This window comes from Crotalus tigris, unplaced genomic scaffold, assembly GCF_016545835.1.
Source record: "Crotalus tigris isolate CLP2741 ecotype Arizona unplaced genomic scaffold, ASM1654583v1 scf7180000017792.2578787, whole genome shotgun sequence".
NCBI lineage: Eukaryota > Metazoa > Chordata > Lepidosauria > Squamata > Viperidae > Crotalus > Crotalus tigris.
The window spans coordinates 1,998,249-2,019,043 of NW_024096639.1; the positions used below are offsets into that span (position 1 = coordinate 1,998,249).

General features: G+C 39.2%; 1 protein-coding gene across 1 annotated transcript in view; it reads right to left on the minus strand.

Annotated features, from left to right (window-relative positions):
• EPHA4 (EPH receptor A4) overlaps nt 1-20,795 on the minus strand; it is a 185,525-nt gene that overhangs the window by 110,883 nt on the left and 53,847 nt on the right. The window contains exon 4 of the mRNA XM_039342469.1: nt 7,353-7,508. Within this exon, the coding sequence (XP_039198403.1) occupies nt 7,353-7,508 (156 nt within the window). The remainder of the gene's footprint in view (nt 1-7,352; nt 7,509-20,795) is intronic.

The window sequence follows — 20,795 nt, forward strand, 5'->3', positions numbered from 1 at the left end:
TCTAGGATATTAGGGATGGATACTGCGGTCGGGTCTAGGTGAAGCGAAGCGCACCACCTACAAAATCCCTTCCATGTAGCGTCGTAAATCCTATTAGTGGACGCTCTTCGTGATGCCTGTATGATCGATATCACCCCTGCCGAATAAGATTGTTTTGTTAAGCTTTGCCGCTCAAATGCCAAGCGGCTAGATGTAGCCACTGGGGATCTGGGTGTACAAGCTTGCCCTGACTGAGTTTTACCCTGTCCGGGGGAATACTCCACGGAGGTGATATCGAAAGGTCCACGAGGTCGGCAAACCACGGGCGCCGTGGCCAGTGAGGGGCAATGCAGACCATCTCTGCGCCCTCCAGGATCATCTTGCGTATGGTCGCCGGTATTAATGGCAGTGGTGGGAAGGCGTACAGGAGTTGCGCCGGCCACCGGCACCTGAGAGCATCCGTTCCCTCCGATCCCGGGGACGGGAATCTGGAGAAGAACCTGGGGAGTTGTGTGTTCTTGTGGTTGGCAAATAGATCTAGGTGCGGTTGTCCGAACCTCCGGGAGATCTCCTCGAAGAGAACCGGGTCCAGACGCCATTCCGACTGGTCCACCTTGGCTCTGCTCAGGGAGTCTGCCTGGGTGTTTGTCTCCCCTGAGATGTGTTCCGCTCTGATGGAACTCACATTGGTTTCTGCCCACCGAGCCAGAGCCAATGCTTCCTTCATTAGTTCCACTGATCTCGTTCCTCCCTCCTTGTTTACATGTGCCTTGGCTGCTACATTGTCTGTTAGCATGAGGACGTGCCTCCTCGTTACTAGGTGAGAAAAATGACGGAGGGCCAGGTGTATGGCCCGGAGCTCCAGCCAGTTGATGCTGTGTGACAGGTCCTTCTGTCCCCCTGGCCCTGTGCTATCTGGGCTCCCAAGTGGGCTCCCCATCCGAACAGGCTCGCGTCTGTCGTGAGTGTGACCCTGTTCGGTTCCCTGAATATGCTCCCCTTGAGTGTCGTGGGGGATAGCCACCATTTTAGTGATTTCCTCACCTGTGCTGGTACCAACACTCTCCTGTTGGAGGTGCTGAGGTTCCTCCTCTGGTAGGGTAGGAGGAACCACTGCAACTCCCTCGAGTGGAGCCTTGCCCATGGGATGATGCCCATGCAAGATATCATCTTCCCCAGGAGCTTCGAGAGTTGTAGCAAGGGAACTCTCCTGATCTTTTGAATTTGGTGAATTAACTTGGATATGCTGATCAGTCGCTCCTGGGAAAGGTATACCCTCACTGTGACGTGTCTATCACCGCGCCCAGGTGTTGCAGTCTCCTTGAGGGAATGAGGTGGCTCTTGTTTAGATTGACCGAGAATCCGTGTCCCTGGAGGGTTCGGATTGTGGTCTCGAGATCTGCCCTTGCTTGTTCCCGAGATCTGGACTGAATCAAGATGTCGTCCAGATAAAACTGAACGCGAACCGGGATCAACCTGAGATGGGCCGCTATTACAGCTAGGATCTTGGTGAATACCCTTGGTGCTGATGATAGTCCGAAGGGTAATGCCCTGTATTGGTAATGCCGACCCGCGTAGGTAAATCTGAGGAATTTCCGGTAGCTGGGATGGATGGGGATGTGTAGGTACGCCTCTGTGAGATCTATTGAGGATAATAGGTCGTCTTCCCTGACGCTGGCTAGGATGGATTTCAAGGAGTGCATCTTGAACCTCCTGTACTTTATGAAATAGTTCAGGCCCTTCAGGTCCAAGATTGCTCTCCACCCTCCTGATGTCTTTGAGATAACGAAGAGGATAGAATAAAATCCTCTTCCCTCCTCTTCCTTTGGTACCCTCTCTATGGCCTGAATTGACAGGAGGTGGGCTATGGCCGAAGTTATCAGCCTCGTCTTGTGTACTCTTCTGGAGATGGGACATCTGATGAACCGGTTTGGTGGGGGAGAACAGAAATCTAAGGTCAGGCCATGCCTGATCGTTTCCAGAACCCAGGCGTCGGTCGTGGTCTGCTCCCAGACCTCGATGAAATTTCCTAACCGACCCCCAATGGGAGTATCCTGTTTGGTGTCACTTGGTACGCTTAAAGGATCTGCCTCCCGCTCCCCTATATGGGCGTCTGGACTGGAACTGGCCCCTGGCTCCCGGGCTCTGGCGATCCTGGGTTCGATCCTGCCTCGGGTAGAAGGATCGTGAGCCTCTGGGCCAGTCCCAGGATTGCCCTGATCGAAAGGGCTGTCTCCATTCCCAGGGGCTTCCTGGGCGGGAGCCCTGTCTCCGGAAGTCCTGACTGCCTCTCCTGTCTAACTTCTTTGATGGATGTACTAGGATTTTTTTCTTGTCTCTGCCTTCGCTGACATGTGGGTCCAGAATGGAACCAAATAGGGCTACTCCACTGTATTTGGACGTCGAGAGACGCCATTTGGACCTCAGGTCTGTCTTCCAATTTTTGAGCCACAGTAGCCTACGCGAGGCCACTGTGGCCGCAATGGATCTTGCCGCATACTTTGTTGCGTACAGGGAAGCGTCAGACACGAATTGGGAGGCCGCGAGGAGCTTGGCCAATGTTTGGTGTACTCTGACCTGGTCTGGAGGCACCGTGCCTTGCAGTTCCCTCAGCCACATGATACTGGCCCTCGCGAAGAATGATGATGAAGTGGCTGCTCTGGCCGCCCAGGCTGCAGCCATATGGGAACGCCGGAGGGAGTGTTCAAACTTCTTCTCCTCAGGTCTCAAGACCTCCGCCATGTCTCCTGGAATCGCGGAGGTAGAAAATAATGAAATCAAGGGGTTATCTACAGTAGGAACCTCTAACATGTTAGAGAAAGAGGGAGATAGGTTGAAAAGCTTTCTTTCCGCGCTGTTAGGTGCCGGTGGGCTTGCAAGTGAGGACCATTGTTCCTCCAGCGTAGTCATAAAGACCTCCACGCATGGAATGTACTTATCTTGTGGAACCTTTTTGGCAAATAGAGGATTGGCCTCCTTGCTTGTTGAGGGCTTCTCATCCTGTACTGATGTTAGGTTGACTGTGGAAACTGCCTTTATCAGGAGTGATTTTAGGAGCGCTGGGTTAAAGAGGCCAGAGCTCGTTGTCTGCTCAGGTGTAGTCTCCTCGTCCTCCGAGAGGGGCATGTCTGACATGTCAAGGTCTACTGAGTCACCCTCTCCCAATTGAGAGGAAGTTTCAGAGATGCTGGTAGGGGGTGGCCTAGCCCATCCCTTACGGGGTGTGTGAAAGGCCACTTGCCCCTTAGAAGCCATGAACTGGGAGAATGCATCCTGCATGAATGCATGAAATTGTGCCGACCATATGTTCTCCTGCGCCTTGTCGCTGGGATGAGGCGCTGGAGTGTGGTCGGGTGAAGAAGCTGGTGAGGAGGGATTGGAGGAATCTAACTGTTCAGTTTCCCCAGGAGGAGACCAAGTCTTGAGCACTTCCTCGGCAGTAGGTTCTGTGCTGGGCGCCACCACTGGGACAGGGGAAACCAAATTTATCCCATTGGCATTGGTTCTCTGTGCCCTGCTAATTTGCCTTTCTAAAGCCAAATGTCTCCTCAAAGCCTCTCGCTCAGCCGTTTTAGACTGTCCCTTCTGAGAAAGGTGCTTTGTTTTAGCTTTCTTCTTCCCCCCCACCTCTGATTCAGAAGATCTGCGTTTTTGTTGTTGCTGTGGGGGGGACAATTGAGGGACCTGTGTGACTGAATACGAGACATTGTCTGCCATTGTGCCAGACACCCCGAGTAGGCAATGCCTGGAATGGGGGAATGAGGTACGCAGATCAGATGCAGATGCCTGGGGCTGTGCCCTCTTCTGCCTATACCAACAATGGCCGGACAGACAGGATTCTTTGGACAGAAGATCCTGCAAGGCAGTGACTAAAGGTCACTATAGGAACAGTTAGGACAAAAAATATTCCTCCTCACCTCCTCACCTAGTCCAGACAAAAGTGCAGTTTATATCTCTCTTTCCCCCGGTCTGTGGCTGTGGTAGCAGACCACGCTCAGAACTGATAGCAGTTCTCTTCCTTTTATTCCTCTTCCTTCCTCCTGCCCCAATGCCTTAATGTAAAGGGAAAAAAGAACGGCGGGCTAAACTGCTCGTTTAAAATGGCGAATGGGAGGAAGCTCTGCCTCCCAATAGTAGCCGGATGAGCCACGAGGCTCCAACAATGGCGGTCCTTAATAGCCAGCGGTAGGGTAATTAACCGGCTCGAGTGGCTCTTTTTGTCCTTAAGGGGCTGCGCCTCTCCGCTGGGGGAGAAAAAACGGCGCTGAGGCTCTGCCGGTCGGTTTGGGCGCGCTGCGCTTCTCGCGCCGCTCAGCTGATCAGCGGCTCCGTTGACCGCCGGTTGTATTTCCCGCGCCGCTCAGCTGTTTGGCGCTGAGCGGCGCCTCAGCTCCTCCGCCGGACGGAGTGGCGTCCGTGCCACTCAGCTGCCCGGCGGACCTGAAATCGGCGAGCGATCCGGGAAATGTCCGCACCAAACAGCTGTTTGGCAGGTCGAGAATCCGCGGGAGACCCAGTGACCGGCCCGAGCCCCCCCTGGCTAACCGCCCTGACGATCTTCTCACCACTCCGACGATCCTGGCTGGGAGTCCGTCGGTGTCCTATTCAGCTGCCAGAGATCCCTGCTTGCTAACGCAGAAAGAAAGGGGAGGAAACTGGAAGAGAGCTGCTTCTCGCACTTCTACCAGGCTACGAGACTGAGTCAAAACTGGGGTCACGCCCAAAGGAAGGGGTGTGGCCGAAGTTTTTACCCAGTCTGCCAGGCAGGAAGGCCGTCATAGAACCCATCCATTTGGACTCTACAGCCATCCTGCTGGAGAATGTTCTATTTGACTTGTAACTTTTACATTTGCAAATTTACATTTCCCTACTCTATTCTCTGCAGCAACAAGGCGTATGAAAGGTGTATAGAGCTAAAAATACATCAGTGTAAGGCATGGAGGGTAATAGATAAAAACACACAAACAAGCAAAAAAAAGCTTAGCTGCTCAGGATTGAATTAAGCAGCATAAACTTGTTTGGGTTTGTCCCTTGAGCTCTTCTTAGAGAATGTTCAGGATATTCAGAGTTAAATAGAATCCAAGAATATGGATTAATACAGCTAATACAGTTTAATTTGTTCTCATTAAACATCAATCTCATTTTGACCTTTGTACTGATCTCAGTACTAAGAAGTACCTCATCCAATTTCCATTTTGGGAAGCAACAGATTAATTAAATTGACTGTTTTATGAAAGAAGCAACTGAATTTTCCCATACAAACATACCAGCTGAATTTTGTTACACAGAACTGCAGCATCAGTGCTCTTGCTCATAAACTGAGTAGTCCAAGGACATTGAAATCATTGCCCTTGTGACATGAGCATGCTTCAAGTTCCACTTCTCTGCTCTTGCTTGCTACTAGCATTCTTGACAAATTAAGATGTAATCTTCTATCTTGCGACTCAGCATGTATCCTCAACGTTTGCTCTATTTCCTGAGATTTTAAAGGCAGAAAGGCAATCAGGCAGACATGTGTATGTGTATCAGGTTTAATTCATTCGAGTACAAGTACTGAACTTGGTGTGAACAGACCTTTTATGACTATGAAAAAAAAGAAGAGAAAGGGCATACTTTAGGAATGGGAACTTCTGTTACTCTAGATATTACTGAAAAGTTTTCAGAGATTTAGGTAAGATAATGAGATAGGAGTATCAAAAAACTATAGCTCAGCCATTTCTAGAGAGCTAATTTCTTTGCCATGATCTAGAGAGAAAAGCAGCTTTATATACAGGAGCACCTATTAACCTTTTCAACAAAAATTACTATTCTGGGAAATATTTATGGTTCTGCAGCTCTTGATACCAAAGATTATTTATTTGTTCATTTAGCATTTTTGAAGTGACTCAAAACGTGGTAGATAACCTTGCATTCTTCTGTGCCAAATGAAAGGTACAGCTTATGACATACAAAACTCGATATGGATTAGGATCTTCCTAATTGAAAAAGCTTTCATTAGTAATTACCTGTGACCTACAAATAGTAAATAAGGGCTTTTTATCTTTACCACCAATGAAATATATCATTTTTCTGAAGCTCGTGACCAGAAGAAAGCATCAGTGGTATATATATCTTACAATATTGTCATCGAGAGGATGACTCAATCCAATCACAGCATCATAAAATTTCTGCCACTACATACTTGCATCCATGTCTCACACAACTATGTAATTTGCATCATTAGCATGATATGATTGTTATACACTTGTTATTATCTCTTCCTTTATCTCTCCTAAACCACATTTAGACTTAAGTCATCTTATTATAGCCCTTAAAACACCTTAAAATCATAACTGTTAAAAACTGATGGTACAGTTCTTGGTGATTTTGAAGTGGAAACAGATGAAAACTATAGTCTAACCACTAGAATAAAAAGGATTTTGCAAACTGCGTAATATGATTCCTGATGCAGTGTAGAAAAAAACATTTAACACAACTACTCACAAAGACTTTATTTGATTATTAAAAACATTTTTTTCAGTAACCTGAGTGTTAGTCAACTCATAGCAAATAATAATTATATTTTATTCTAGAAAACGGTTAACAATAATGAGCTGCATTTCCTGTTACCCCTAAAATATTTTAGGTTCATAGTACATTTAAAGGTTGCCACCAAATTTTAATTCTGACTATGCCAAGAAATTAATGTAATTAAATGTAAAAATAATTAGTGTATTTACTGTATTAATTTATTCTATTGGTTCAGTCTCTTACTTCTAGCTTCACCTGTTTGGGGAGTACAGTCTTTGGGATATAATTAATATAGTTCTTGTTCAGGTACCCCTGCCCTACAGGCAGCATCTTTACTGTGTAAAAGTAACTGAGTGAATCAGCTCTTATGTTAAAACAGTGTGTTAATTTTACCCATTAGACAGATTAAGCAGCCAGACACAAAACGAATTTAGAGCTACTACAAATCAACTTTTACACGACTGTTTTTTTTCAAGTATCTTCCTCCCACTATCTCCATTTTCTATTTCAAGTAAGATCTGTAAGCCTACAATTGCTCCTCATTATGCAACCTTGTACAGTACAGGTACTGGAGTTATAAAAAAAAGTGGAGGGAAAATGCTGGAGCTCCTGTTCTTACTGTTGACCTACATATTGTAACTTAATTGCAAACTTCATTTTCTGATGTGTGCCAGGAGAGAGAACCTGGTGCTGACATGCTGTGTTGACTTGTTTAAAAGGGAATTGTTACTGAATGTTCCTGTCACCAACAAGACATCGTTCATAGGAAGATGTTCATCACTGGGGAGTGTTCTATGTATAAATTATTGAAACAGCAGAAAAAGAAAGAGAGGAAAATTAATAAATGAAAGCATCTGACTTACGAGTACAGGGCATGGAGGCAGCATCGTTTTCTGCTCGGAAAAAGCCTGGATCACAGGTGCAAGAAGTGGAACCTTCCCAGATGGAGAAACTGTGAGGTGGGCACTTGGCACAGGCAACATCTGTTGAGAAGGCTTTGTGGTATCCAATCTTGCACGCTTAGAGAAGTGAAAGGGGAAAAAAGATTAGCTGGATAATAAATTGTTCTTTTATTTATTCATATGAGGATCCACAGACATTTTCAAAAGGAAATGAATAATTACCAGCCAAGTAATGAACTAGTTATCGTATTCTTGATTGCAAGTTGCTCAACTGGGAGATACAATTTTAAATCCAATGAAAGCCTTTTGAACAAGTAGGCTTAGAATTAGAACTATAATCCTATATGTGTAGAAATCTGGTTGGAAAAAAAAATCTCATTTTGTTCTTTGCGTAGAATGAAGATACTTTAAGAAAATGTTTTAGCCCACAAATGTGTATTTAAAAACAATTATAGGCAGAAATTAAAAATAAAAAATTATTCAACACTAAAGGCCAATGAAAACAGAGAAAGCTATCTGTGAGGTTTTTATAAATGGCAAAGATCAAAAGAAGAGTAGATGTTTGCCAATATTTATAGCTCACTTTAGTGTTTTTAACTTTACCATCTGGTCCAGGTATCAATGATCTTTTTCAATTCAAAAAGGTCGAATTATGATAGGCATGACCAGGAAATGGCTGTTATGGAAGAGGTGTCATGCACAAAACAATGAGTAAGCCAGTCATACACACCCTTTTAATATAAAATGAGTAGCCTCCCAAGATGGAGCCTTAGTGAGCTGAAAGGTATTCCTGAAAATCAACATGAAGCTAAGAAGCTAGTGCTTTGTTCTGTAACATGCCCATTTCCCATTATTTCCAGTCTTTTTAAAAAAATCAAATCAGCAACCTAGAGTCATTATAAGGGATAGGTAGCCATATAATAAATAAATGTCAGATCTCAAGGGAGGTATCTGGAGTCACACCAATGCCTTAATACACCAATGTTGCCTCCCCTGGCTAAACTTGTCTTTAATCAATTCTTATTCCTGTGTTTCTATAACAATCAATATATACTTTCAGTTTTGCTCCTAGTGCTTTCTCATCTTATCATATCTTCTCTTGATTGTTTTACATTAAGTAAATTTCACTACCAAGGGGAACTTTAAATTCCTCTCTAGGGATTTGATTCCAGAATTTTCTCAGCACTCCCTTGCAACATTTATAAAAGAGCAAGTCACTTCAACTTTATTAAGAAAGCCATTTATAGAATCTCTTTAAGGAGTATAACTTTACAAAGTTTGATGCAACATCCATAAAAATAATATATTGTATTTGTTTACTTTGATGTTCATTGGACTAAAGTAACATAAAACAGACAACTCTAGAGACTTAAGATTTCTGCTTGCTTTAATTATTACATAATTAAATAGTGTTCAAGTTGCAAGATGAATTTTGGCTATGTTTCCAATAGTCATAGAGTATTTTATTTTATATACCAAGAAGAGATATCTTAGCTAAAATCTAAAAATCATTGGACTGAAACACATAGAATAACAAAGAAAAATTTGAAGGTTAATGTATAATTGAGACCAGAGACATTTTTGTTAAGGACGGTGGACCAAATTATGGAAAAATTGCACAGTATTTTGTTCTTATATGTGATAATGGCAGCAAGATTTCTATGTGCCCAACAATGGAAATATTTGACAATACCTACAATGGAAGACTGCTTGTCATTTCTGATGGAGCTGGCAGAGATGGCAATATTAACTGTTCTGATTATACAAAAGACATTGGCAAAATTTAATATCAATTGGAAGCCTCTTCTGGACTTTTTGCAGAAAAGAAATGAAATTATGACATATGGATTTTGGTATTAAAAAATTTGTAGTTTATTCAAAATAGATGTGACATTGTAATTGTAGAGCAAGAGTTGAATTCAAGTTTTATTTATATCTGCTGCAAAGAAGTTGAAGTTATTATTTGTGTGCATTTTTGTTTCTGTTTTATATTTTATTGCACCTCTATCTGCCTTTTCTCTATATATTCTGACTTCTATTCATTCTCTTGATTATTAATTTTCTGTTAATTTTAAATTTTTAAAACTTAATAAAGTTAAAAAAAAAAGCAATGCTGGATTTTGGCTAACTGTTAACATTTGCAGAAAATAGTATTATCAGCATCCCATTTCTTATCCAATTGCACAGAAAAACATAAAATGCCTCCTATTGAACAAGAATTGTTTCCAATAGGGGAAACTAAATGTCTCTGAGACATGCACATATAAGGCAAAAGAAAGTTATATCCAGAGTCAAAATAGTTCATATTCTGGACATAACCTATAGAAAACATAAGACATAGTCTAGAAAACATAAGATGTAAATATGATAGATTAAACATTGTGAGATTAAAAAGAAAATGTTATCCATCATGGAATTCAATTTCAAAACAAATCCACTTGACCACATCCAATGACTACAGTATTTTTATGTGCCTAATGATTCTCTTGGAAAATAAAATTTATTACTGTAAATAGTATAATGTAGTCCATATCTATATCTTGAGCACATTATAATATTATATATATTTTACTGAACTGTTTTTTCAAAAGTTTTAAATAGAGTGTCTGTTATTTTTTGTACAAAAATATGTAACTGAAGTGACTGCATATATTAAAATTCTATATTCAGACCAAAAATGTATTTTCTACATTTGAACATTGTGGTTTTGAAGTCTGCAGCATAACATTTCCATATAGGCAGTTTGATACTCAATTTTTTTAAAAAAATGACAGAAACCAAATAGGAAATCTAAAAGGGAAGTAATTTGAAGATGGAAACACTAGAAATCTGAATCCTGTTTACTAACTTCTTGCTCTTTCCTCAAAACATCTTCCTTGCACTTAATATGCTTAAAAAGATCTGAACAAAAATGGTGCAAGGAATGTATCCATTTTCACATAGGAACTGCTGCTTCTCACACTATAATACATGCAGATCATGTTAATCAAAAAAAGAAAAATGGAACAAAGCCATTTTTCAACAGAATGTATATTTTACCAAACATAGGTTTTTCATGCACATTATAGACTAATTTAAGCAGAAACACATTCAAGCTCATTTGTGACAAGAGCCCTTAAGTCACTTTGGAGCTTTGCCTGCTGTATTTCAGTCCAAGTGTTTTGAAAGGGCTGGGTCCAACATTATTCTTTCTGGCTCAAGAGAACTCACATACCTATCCTTTGGAAAGCATTTTGCTTTTTCCTCTATATTAATCCCAGTTCATTATTTTTTTAGCACCCAAAAAAACTCTCTGAAACACTCTCTCTCTCTCTCTCTCTCTCTCTCTCTCTCTCTCTCTCTCTCTCTCTCATGCAGCAGTTTTATTTTAACTGTGGAAAATCACAAAATCAAATGCACAATATCTTCATTTTCTTTATTCATGAATCCCACTTCTTGGCATCTTTCTCTATTTGCTAATCCACTACATTAATTCAACATTTCTTTACATCTTAACAGACTTTTATGCCACAATTTAATCTTATTCTTTGAAAGGTCCCCCTCCTTCTCTTTTTCTGACATAGAAAAACAGCTAAGGTCTTTCAAATGAAACAAACGTAAGTTATTATACAGTATTTTTGCATGTTAACAAAGTGATAAAAAGCAAAGCTGCATAGATCCCAACTTCCTGAAATCTTTATTGAACATTCAAGACATTTTTCTTCTTCTTTTCTTTTTCTTGGGAGGATTTTCTGGAGAAGACAGTGCGTGAATGGCATCCTTCCATGGCTTAAGAAAGATGTATTCTTATACAGATTGCAAAAGATGCCATTGTAAAAAGATTAGGTCACATGAGCAATGCAAACTTTGAATTCAATTCCCTTAGCTTTGCCTTAATTAGTTCCTTCTGTTTGAAAGACACAGAGAGTGAACGGGGCCAAGGGGAAACAATTTTTTTATTCAGATCACACACTGTCATGACAAGGTTATTGTGAAAATATAATTGTCTTCAGGATTTCATAATGGAAGTACTAAATCAAAGAAAAACAAAACCCTAACACCTGTGCAGACTCCCTGATCTCTTCCAGCATATAATTTTATTACACACAAAATCTTTTTTCCAATAAAACAATGCACTTTACTCTAGGCTACACTGTAGGCCATTTGTTGGGATTCTGTTGCCTCTCAGGGCAGTCACATCAACACAATGACTTCAGTTTCAAATACAGTTATACACAGATATGATTCTGTGTAACAATATGCGTCTCTTGAGCCAATGTAGTATATGGGAAGCATATAAGAAAGCATATACTTTCCCAGTGACTCTAAGAAAGTAAGCGAAGGCATTTGAACAATAGACACTGGGATATATCACATGGGGATTAAACAGTCATTAAAAACAATAGTGCACAATTAAAGCAAGTAATCAAAAAACAAATGTTACAATGAATTTGTAGCTGAAGAAGGCTAGCATTAAAAATATGTCTTTTTTAAAGAGATCTCAAATACAGCAGTATTTAAAAGATGATTAGAACTGATATATTTTAAACAAAGATGTATTTACATGAAGATATAGAGAGGTACTATACATATTTTGGGTGAGCTCTGTTTCATAAACATGACATGAAAGCTACTTTGTCTCCCAAAGGTTTAAGTGTCTATATCTTTGTTTTGAAAATGCCATGCATAACTGTCAGAAATAATATAGCATATGAAAATGAGAAAAAAGTATCAAGTAACCTACTTGCTCTCAATTGTCTGAAGACAAAAATGACAATATATTATTATTATCATTTTAAAGATCAAAACTTCTTTGGCACTGTGTTGCTGAATTTTAGTTTGATGATTTTTTTAAAACAATATCAGTAGTATCTGTTTTTTCCTCTCTCTTTTTACAGATTCTCAAATTATAACACACTCACATCTGCCACCCCTAAGCAAAGAGGGTTTTGGTGTTTTAGGGTTTTTTTGTTTTTTGTCTCTCAATAGATTTACTGGGTGTTAATTATACAACTCGATTATTTGTTTTCCTACACCATGACCTCCCTCAGTAAATATATAGCAATTTTGGATACAAAAACTCATCAAGGATTTTTTGAGAAGCCATCTCAGGCCAGGCTCTTTTGACCCAAAAGTCACTAACTTCTTCCTCAAACAAAATTATAGGATCTTCTTTCACTACCCCTGTCAATGCTGCTAACATCGGATGTTCCTGCTTTGACAACAGATGGAAATGTAGCCATTTTTTCTCCATTCCTTTTAGAGTTCGTTGATGCTGGGTGAGAGAGAATGAGGATGAGAATCCAGCTAGTCATAACAATAATAACTCAGCCATGGGAATCCAAGGTTATTAGGTCCAGAGTTGATAGAGATTTGGTGGGCTGGAGAGCTGGGGAGAAAGCCTGTGCTTCAGGTTAATTGGGGAATGTGATTTATGACTGTTAATTGGAGGAGGGAATTGTGCTTTGCTACTTTGTGCCCGGGGAGAGGAATTCAGTTTTTGGCTTCAACTATATGTGCCGATACTTTGTTTCTCGAATAAAAGATTCTTTAAGGAAAACAATGCCTCAAACTTCTTTTGAAGAGATTCATCTGTCGGAACCATGACAACCCTTCATCTCATCTTGAATTCTATGTCTTTTATTTCCTAGTTCACTGGTAGCATATATATATAATTTGGGGGAATATTTTAACATATTCTATATATTCCTAAAACTCTTAACATGATTTTTAACAGGGCAAAATGATGCATCACAGGGAAACAATTTTTGAACCAAGGATCCTCATATGAACTATCTTACCAAATGTGTCCAAATCCAGGACCTATGACTTCCGAGGGAATGGCATTTGAAAACATTGTGGCTGCTTCAGTGCCACTGGCTCCTGCTGTGCTTCTGCAGCAGTTGCGTGATATTAATTTTCAACATTCCCTGATAGCTTCCCAGCCAATATCCCAATCCTTCAGTCCCTCCCCCACCCATAAGCAGCTACTTATCTGGAGAAAGAGAAGGGAAAGGAAAGGAAGACAAAGGAAGGAAGGAGGAACATGGAAGAAACTTTTACACATCTTTCCTGACCCATGCCATCCCCCCCACACAATTTTTGCTGTCCCACCATGCACCTTACCTGATCCACACAGTATCTCTCATGTATCATTCCCAACCTATGCTACCTGTGTACTTTCTGAAAACTTTGTGGCATCTCTGACACATACACACAACTCTTCCCAACCCACATAGCAACCTCTCATATGCATTCACCTATCATTCCAGAATCACAACCCTGCATACCCTTTCTGTCCATCCGCGACCCAGCAGTGGTCACTTTCTTGCCTGCTAGCTTTCCCACTGTCTTTTTCCCTTCAAGCTTCTAGGAAGGAAGGAAGGAAGGAAGGAAGGAAGGAAGGAAGGAAGGAAGGAAGGAAGGAAGGAAGGAAGGAAGGAAGGAAGGAAGGAAGGAAAAGAAGGTAGGTTTCTGTTACTTTCTGCCAGGTTCCCATAATGAAATTCAGTGGGCATGTAACAGAAAATCAGAAGTTGCTACTGCTTCCACTGTTTTTTTTTAACCTATCAGTGGTCATTCTGTTTTTCTGTTTATGTATGGAAATATCTCTGAAACTATGACACAATAGGGCACAGATTGTATAGTGAATTAATAAGAGACTGGTAAAAATTACATTTTTCTGGTTCCAGCTAATTTTTCAGTGCAATGCCATAAGAGCAATATAGCTTCTTAGCAGCCAAAAGGGAAAAAATAAAATGAGTTGTTATAAATAACAACTTCCTTTGAGTTGTTATTTGCGACCTATAGAATTCAGTTCAGTGTACCAAGTAGCCAAGTAAAAACAGCTGCCTTTCATTTAATAGTTATTGTTGGTGTGTATTCTATAATCTTTGCCTTAGAGTCCCAATAAATTAAAAGATATTTGATAACATCAAGAACTATTTTACTATTAAATCTATATAGAGAGGAAAAAAAACAATTTCTACATAATTCTAGTAATTCTTCTGATTTGCTAAGGAAATTTGATTTAATCTTGATATATATCTATTGTTGGAATAAATTCACTGAAACATAATACTGCTTAATTAAGAAATATTGTGTCCAAGATGTCCATTTTGAACCATAGGAAGGAGGGAGAGAGGGAGGGAAGGGAATGGGGGAGGATCAGGAAGATAAATTTCCTTCCTTTGCGCTTTCTCTCCCTCCCTAGAATTCCTGTCCGCCAAAATGACAAAACATGCATTACGATGTTACATGCAAACAATACCCATTCAGAATGTTTTACATTTTTCTCTCCTACTGCCTCATTGCAATTTTTAAGTAAAATTCGCCCAATATATTCTAAAGAGTCAAAGCAATGTTTCTTCTGTGCAAGCAAATAATTTCTCAAAAGTAGGGAATGAGTTTTGGTAACACACTATTGCTGAAGCATAAGACTATATGACTTAGTTGGGTTTAGTTTCAAACTGGTTGACTTGGGATCACCTTCAGTTTAAATCCTGGGATTTCTTACATGATTCAGCCATTCAAGTACAACCAGTTCCATTTGATCTATGAAAGGTGGCACCTTTTTTAATAGTCAGAAATGTTTTCTTTTCTTTCATTTCTCATGACGCTATGGAATATCTCTTTTGTTCTCATGTTTCGGCTTTTAAATCATCCGTCAGTCACAAGAGGTAGTTCAGATTCTGTCGAAACATGCCATGATTGAATTTAGGACTGTGCTGTATGATTTCAGGAAAAAAAAAGGACACCCAAATCTATGTTAAGACTGCAGAAATGAAGTGACACAATCACCTCCTGGCAGAAGTAAAGCTCTATTCTGACTAGGATTCCATTGGGATAGCATGGCCCACAAATTCAATGTGACTATTGAAAGCCTTTCAAACCATTCTTCTGCCTGCTACTAATGAATTTCTTCTTAGGCTCTGGCCACCATTGCCATTTGCAATGGCATTGCTCTTACCATAATCATTGCTGTGTTATATGTAGCTCCCATGCTTTACTTATGGTATTAAGTGGAAGAGGCCTGGAATAGGGAGTTCTTATTCCTTTTTCTGTAATGACTGTATTTTTTGTTTCTCCCTTCAGCAGCAGTAAATTCTGCAGAGATCCTCTACCTTGCCTCTTTCTGTTTCACCCATATTTAATGAAGAAGAAACAAAGAGAAACTATAGTAGCAGAACAAGCATGGATCTGCACTTTTCACAAAAATGAAAGCTGCACAAGTATAAGGATCAGAACATCTATGAGGAGAAGACTGCTAAGAATCAACACTGAAAGAGTAGTTACTGGAAGTCACACAAAACTGCTCAACAATATGTTCCATAGCAAAGAGGAGAAAAGTAAGATTTTGCATATGTAATATTAAGGGATGCTACAAATTATGATCATTGAAGTTCTACTTCAAATGCACTGACCTTCTACTATTGCTCCAACTTATACTTTTTTTTCATCCAACTGAGTAACACTTAATACTGGTGTCAGCAGCAAGTGCTGCTGAGCGAAGAATAATATCTGTACTAGCTTTCTTATTTCAGACTGCTCAAGCTGCTGCTATGCTTATTATAGGCTTCATCTGACTTGGGAAATTTAATTGCTTTTGCAGAAAGCTGTTAAGATTCAGGAAATGAGTCAGCTAGCAAATTTCAGAAAGCTAACCATTAAAAAAAAATCTCAGGGCATCATTTCTCACTTTATTCAAGCAACTAGGGGCAATCTATGATGACATTGTTAAGTTGGCAGTTTTAAAAACTAGATCAGTGAAGCTTTTCCAGTGACATAGAAAAAGAAAGCCAGAGTTTATGTTTGATAAATATTACACCGAATGGTGAGCTGGAACAGGTCATTATGTATACAGGATAACAGGAAGATTTTCCTTATCTTTTACATAAAACACAAATATATATAAATGATTCAATGGTAATTTAAAAATATAAGAACAATTTTGGAAATGATTAGAACATCCATTTGATCAAGAAGGTCGATATGGTTGGCCTATCTCAGGGGTGCCAAACTGCCAGACGCGGGCCAGACACGTCACCCGGAAGCTGCGCCAACCGCATAGCCAGCAATGGCAAAACTCTCCTGATACATTGTGCGATGTCATGTGATGTCGCGAGTTTGATATATCTGGCCTAACTGGATAAAATAAGCTCAATTTCTTTTATACATGAGTAATATTAAAGACACTTACAAAAGACTGGGTGCAGTGGTGGGATTCAGCCGGTTCGCATCACTTCGGCAGAACTGGTAGCTAATTTTTTGTTGCCCAGGCTCAGAATGAACTTCCGGAAGTAGCATCCACACAGAGAACCAGTTGTTCACATATCTGAATCCCATCACTGGGTGGGTGGTCAATTGTATGGTGGTGACCGCCACCTTTGAGAGATGACCGCCACCTCTGAGAGATGACCAGAACAGAGAAGTAACAATATAGGAAATAATTAAATTAAATAATTAAATAATAAGGAAGCTACAAATCAGGATCTCCCAGTGACCCTATTCTGATGGTATTTTCAAAAGCTAAATGTGTAAAATATGTTCTATGGTGAATAACATGTGGCCATGTGTTCAATATTGTCAATATTGAAAATGTTTGCAAAACACATTTTCAACATTTGCAATTTAAAAAAAGTTGGTAAATCCACCTTAGTTGTTATACAGTACATAATTTTTCTGAATTTATGAATCTCTGAATACATAGATATATGTAACTATCCTTAGAAATATTCCCTAACATCTTTTATAAACATATATATGCTAAGCATATGTGATATGTTATAAGCACACATCAGTCTATTGCAGAAGGACAGCTTCTTCATTTATGAACTGTAATGAAGCAGAGTGATCCAATACAAATTGATAATATACTGTATGGAGGGTTTGGGATTATTATTTTTTTTTCAGTTAGGCCTGAAAAAGAGCAATTGTGAAATCAGTCACTATGATGGATTATGTGCCCAAGTGAGTACTAAAAACTGAGTCTCTCTAATTCTAGTCTAGCACCATAATCCTAATCCCACACGAGCTTTCAATCAATGGTATATATATATATATATATATATATATATATATATATATATATATATATATATATATATACTCACAGAATACTATCCATATTTTCAAAAAAAAATGCTCCATTTGGGTCTACATTTTCAAAATATATGTTTTATATTCTGAGAATAATACAGATATTTTAATGAATTTTACTCAGGTCACTGATCCAAACTTTTTAAAGTCCTTGCTTTGATTTGTTCTCTCTGAAATGTGCAGGGGAACTTCTTTTCCATCCTTAACATCGCCTGCTAGCTCTGGAATACTCTTCCTAGGAACATTTATCTGGCGCCATCATTACTAACTTTTAAGTGCAAGCAACTTTTAAGTACTATTCAGGTTTCCTAATAAAGTTTTATTATATTTAGTCCAGGAATATTCTGGAATTTTTATCATTGTTTAATTTAGGGGGGGGGAGAGATTTATTGATATTATTAGTTGGTGAGCTTTTAAACTGTGTAACTAACATGAAACCTTTTGAAGACAGTTTAAAGTAAGGGAAATGGATAAATAAAACTTTCTCCTATCTTTGTTTCCCTTTCTAAATTGCATCCTCCAGTCCCTTTTAATTGTTTCCATGATTCATATTTCCCAGGGATTTTCAACTGAATTAGAGTTCAAACTACAAGACAGAAAACCGGGGGAAGACGAATGGCAATTTGGAGCAAATTTTCGATTATTATTTTAAAATAACTGCTATCAAAACATTGACATATATATTTGTTCCAATGGTAGCACAAATAGATGCCACCAAGCATATATAAATGAAGTTAAAAACATATAGGTTCTGTTCGTTTCTAGATAATTCATAGTGGGAAGTATAGAAATGAGCAGAGGTCCATCAGCCAGTGCCAATAACATCAGAATTTAGTGGGGATTAGAAGCTAGCCAATTGGACAGACTTTACAATCTCTTTTTCTTAAGCTTACTAATTGTCTTGAATCCTTACATAAACAAATCCTAATCCTTGCTTGTAAGCTTCCTTATTCAAATCAGTGAGAAGGTAAAGTAGGGAGGAAGCATTAAAAGCCACTGCAGATCAAGGAGCACAGGAAAATGCTTTATATCAAGGCAGACCATTGGTCAAACTGAGGTTCAGTTATGTTGGCAGTGGCTCAAAAGATTTCAGACAGGAATCTTTGCCAGCAAAACATGGAAATGCCAGAGATAAAATTTGGAGCTGTTTGCAGTATGTTCTCTACCACATAGCTCAAAAGCAAAATTGGGCTAAACATATTACAACAAGATGATGCATACAAAGCACTCTGGACATCTGAAAACAATATGTAAGAAGCATTATTTCTATCTCCCAGTGTGGCAAATGCAAATGACTTTGAGCTATCTGAAACTATTTTATCACAATTTTACCTTATTAATACTTCACACAAATTAGTGACATTTCTTTTTTCCAGATGCCTTCACAATCTAACATACATTCTCCTTGGAGAAACTCTGTTATGAAAGAATTGTATGTGGAAATAACTATACTACATATATTTTTGTGACTTTATAGCACTGCTGTTGTGGTAAAAAAAAAAAAAGAAGAGAAATGAGAAGCAGAAAATGTATTGCAATCTCTTTTAACAATCTACTTGTTACTTGAGTCATTTCCTTGACATAGAATGGATGAACAAAGGCTACAGGAGTGCCTTTGACTCCTAAAACTCTTGAGTTCAACCTTACTTTTACTCTAACCTTAATATGATAAGGGGGAAAATACTGTTTGTGCTGGAAATAACTACATGGGCTACATTTAATAAACATATTGTACCCAGTCTAGGGGTAGGGAATGTGTGCTATCAGTTGCTGAATACAACTTGTAGCGGCTTCATGCAACATGACCAAGAGACAGGGATATTGGGAGCTTCAGTCTAGCAATATCCTACACCAAATGGTTGCACAAACTTACTATTAGGTGTTTTAGCCGTGCTCTGCAAATTAGGGAAACAAGTTCTCAGCCTCACCAGAATTTTTATTCCAAAATATCTGGGCAGGTACCTCATACAAAACAAAATCTGCTCCTAGGCCTCTGTGGCTTATATGGCTTCATTTCTTAAGCATTTTACATTTGAAAATTATAGAAAGCCACACAAATGAAGGTAGGTAGAGGAAAGTCTGCTATGGCTATTCCAGGCTGTATAATACATTAAATTAGTTTCTATAGCAAATAATAGGTTAAAAAGGATAAATATTTCTTCTTTAGATGAACCTAAGATTTGAAAATAAAGTGCATTCTAACAGCTTTTCTGTTTCTCCTTTCTTCTTCCTCCTCCTTATTTCCAACGAAACAAATGATCACAAATTCTAGTAGGTTAATTCTCCAGCTTTTTCAAGTGTGGCTGATTAAAAGCACCACCCTATGGCAGTTTATTTATTATTTATATATTCAATTTATATTCTGGCTTTCTATTCAAGCAAGTATTCAGGGTAGTTTTTATTCAGGGGTGACTAGTTTCATCTAGACTGGCACATAATTATATCTGCAGGATTTATGGTGTCATTTGCACCATTATTGATGATCTCATCAAAATTATACCATGAAGATGTTGTATTTAAAATGGCCTCACAGACCAGCCATGGTTTGGCACATGAATAGTAACCATGATTATAAATAGTATGATGGCTTCCTTTATGTTTATTTTTTTTTCTTTTTTAATACCTTTGAATCATGGATGATTTCTGGAGATTGCATGGACAGGTCTCTGCGCTTTGCTTGGCAAACCTGCTAAAGTGGATTGCCATTACCTCTTTCCTAGGACTAGAAAAAGTAGCTCAATACACCCAGATGGCTTCATACCTAAACCAAAACTAAAACTCATAATCTCTAGCCTAATACTTTAACTAGCCAAACTAGCCTTATGGCTTCCTTTTAGATTTGGCAAATACATTTATACATTGGAAATACTAAAGCCTGGGCCCAAATTGGAAATATAAGATGGCTTGGCACTACCTAACCTGGTATATTCCTAGGCCATGGTATGTTTTCCAAAACTTCTGTTCTGAGAAAGTTGATATTATGGGAAAAAGAGATTATAAGAGAGATTTCAAAATGAATGTGTCTATAATCTTCCCCAACTATGTCCTTTATCTCCCAGGATTCTAGCAATGACAATAGTTTGTGCCAGGAACCTCCAGAAATCAAAGCCCCAAGTCTAAGATGCTGGGCTACTTAAGAATGTCAGTGCCTAGAGAAAATTGAGATCATGTCCTTTAGTTTTCAGGTATATAAAAGTCTCTATGGATAGAGAGCAATGGGTTACTTATATCTTTCAGAGGCTACAACTTTTAACCAAGATGTGCATTTATTCTTCTTTTCACTAAAATATGTCTCCTGCAGTCAAAATCGCCTTACAGTTCAGCAAG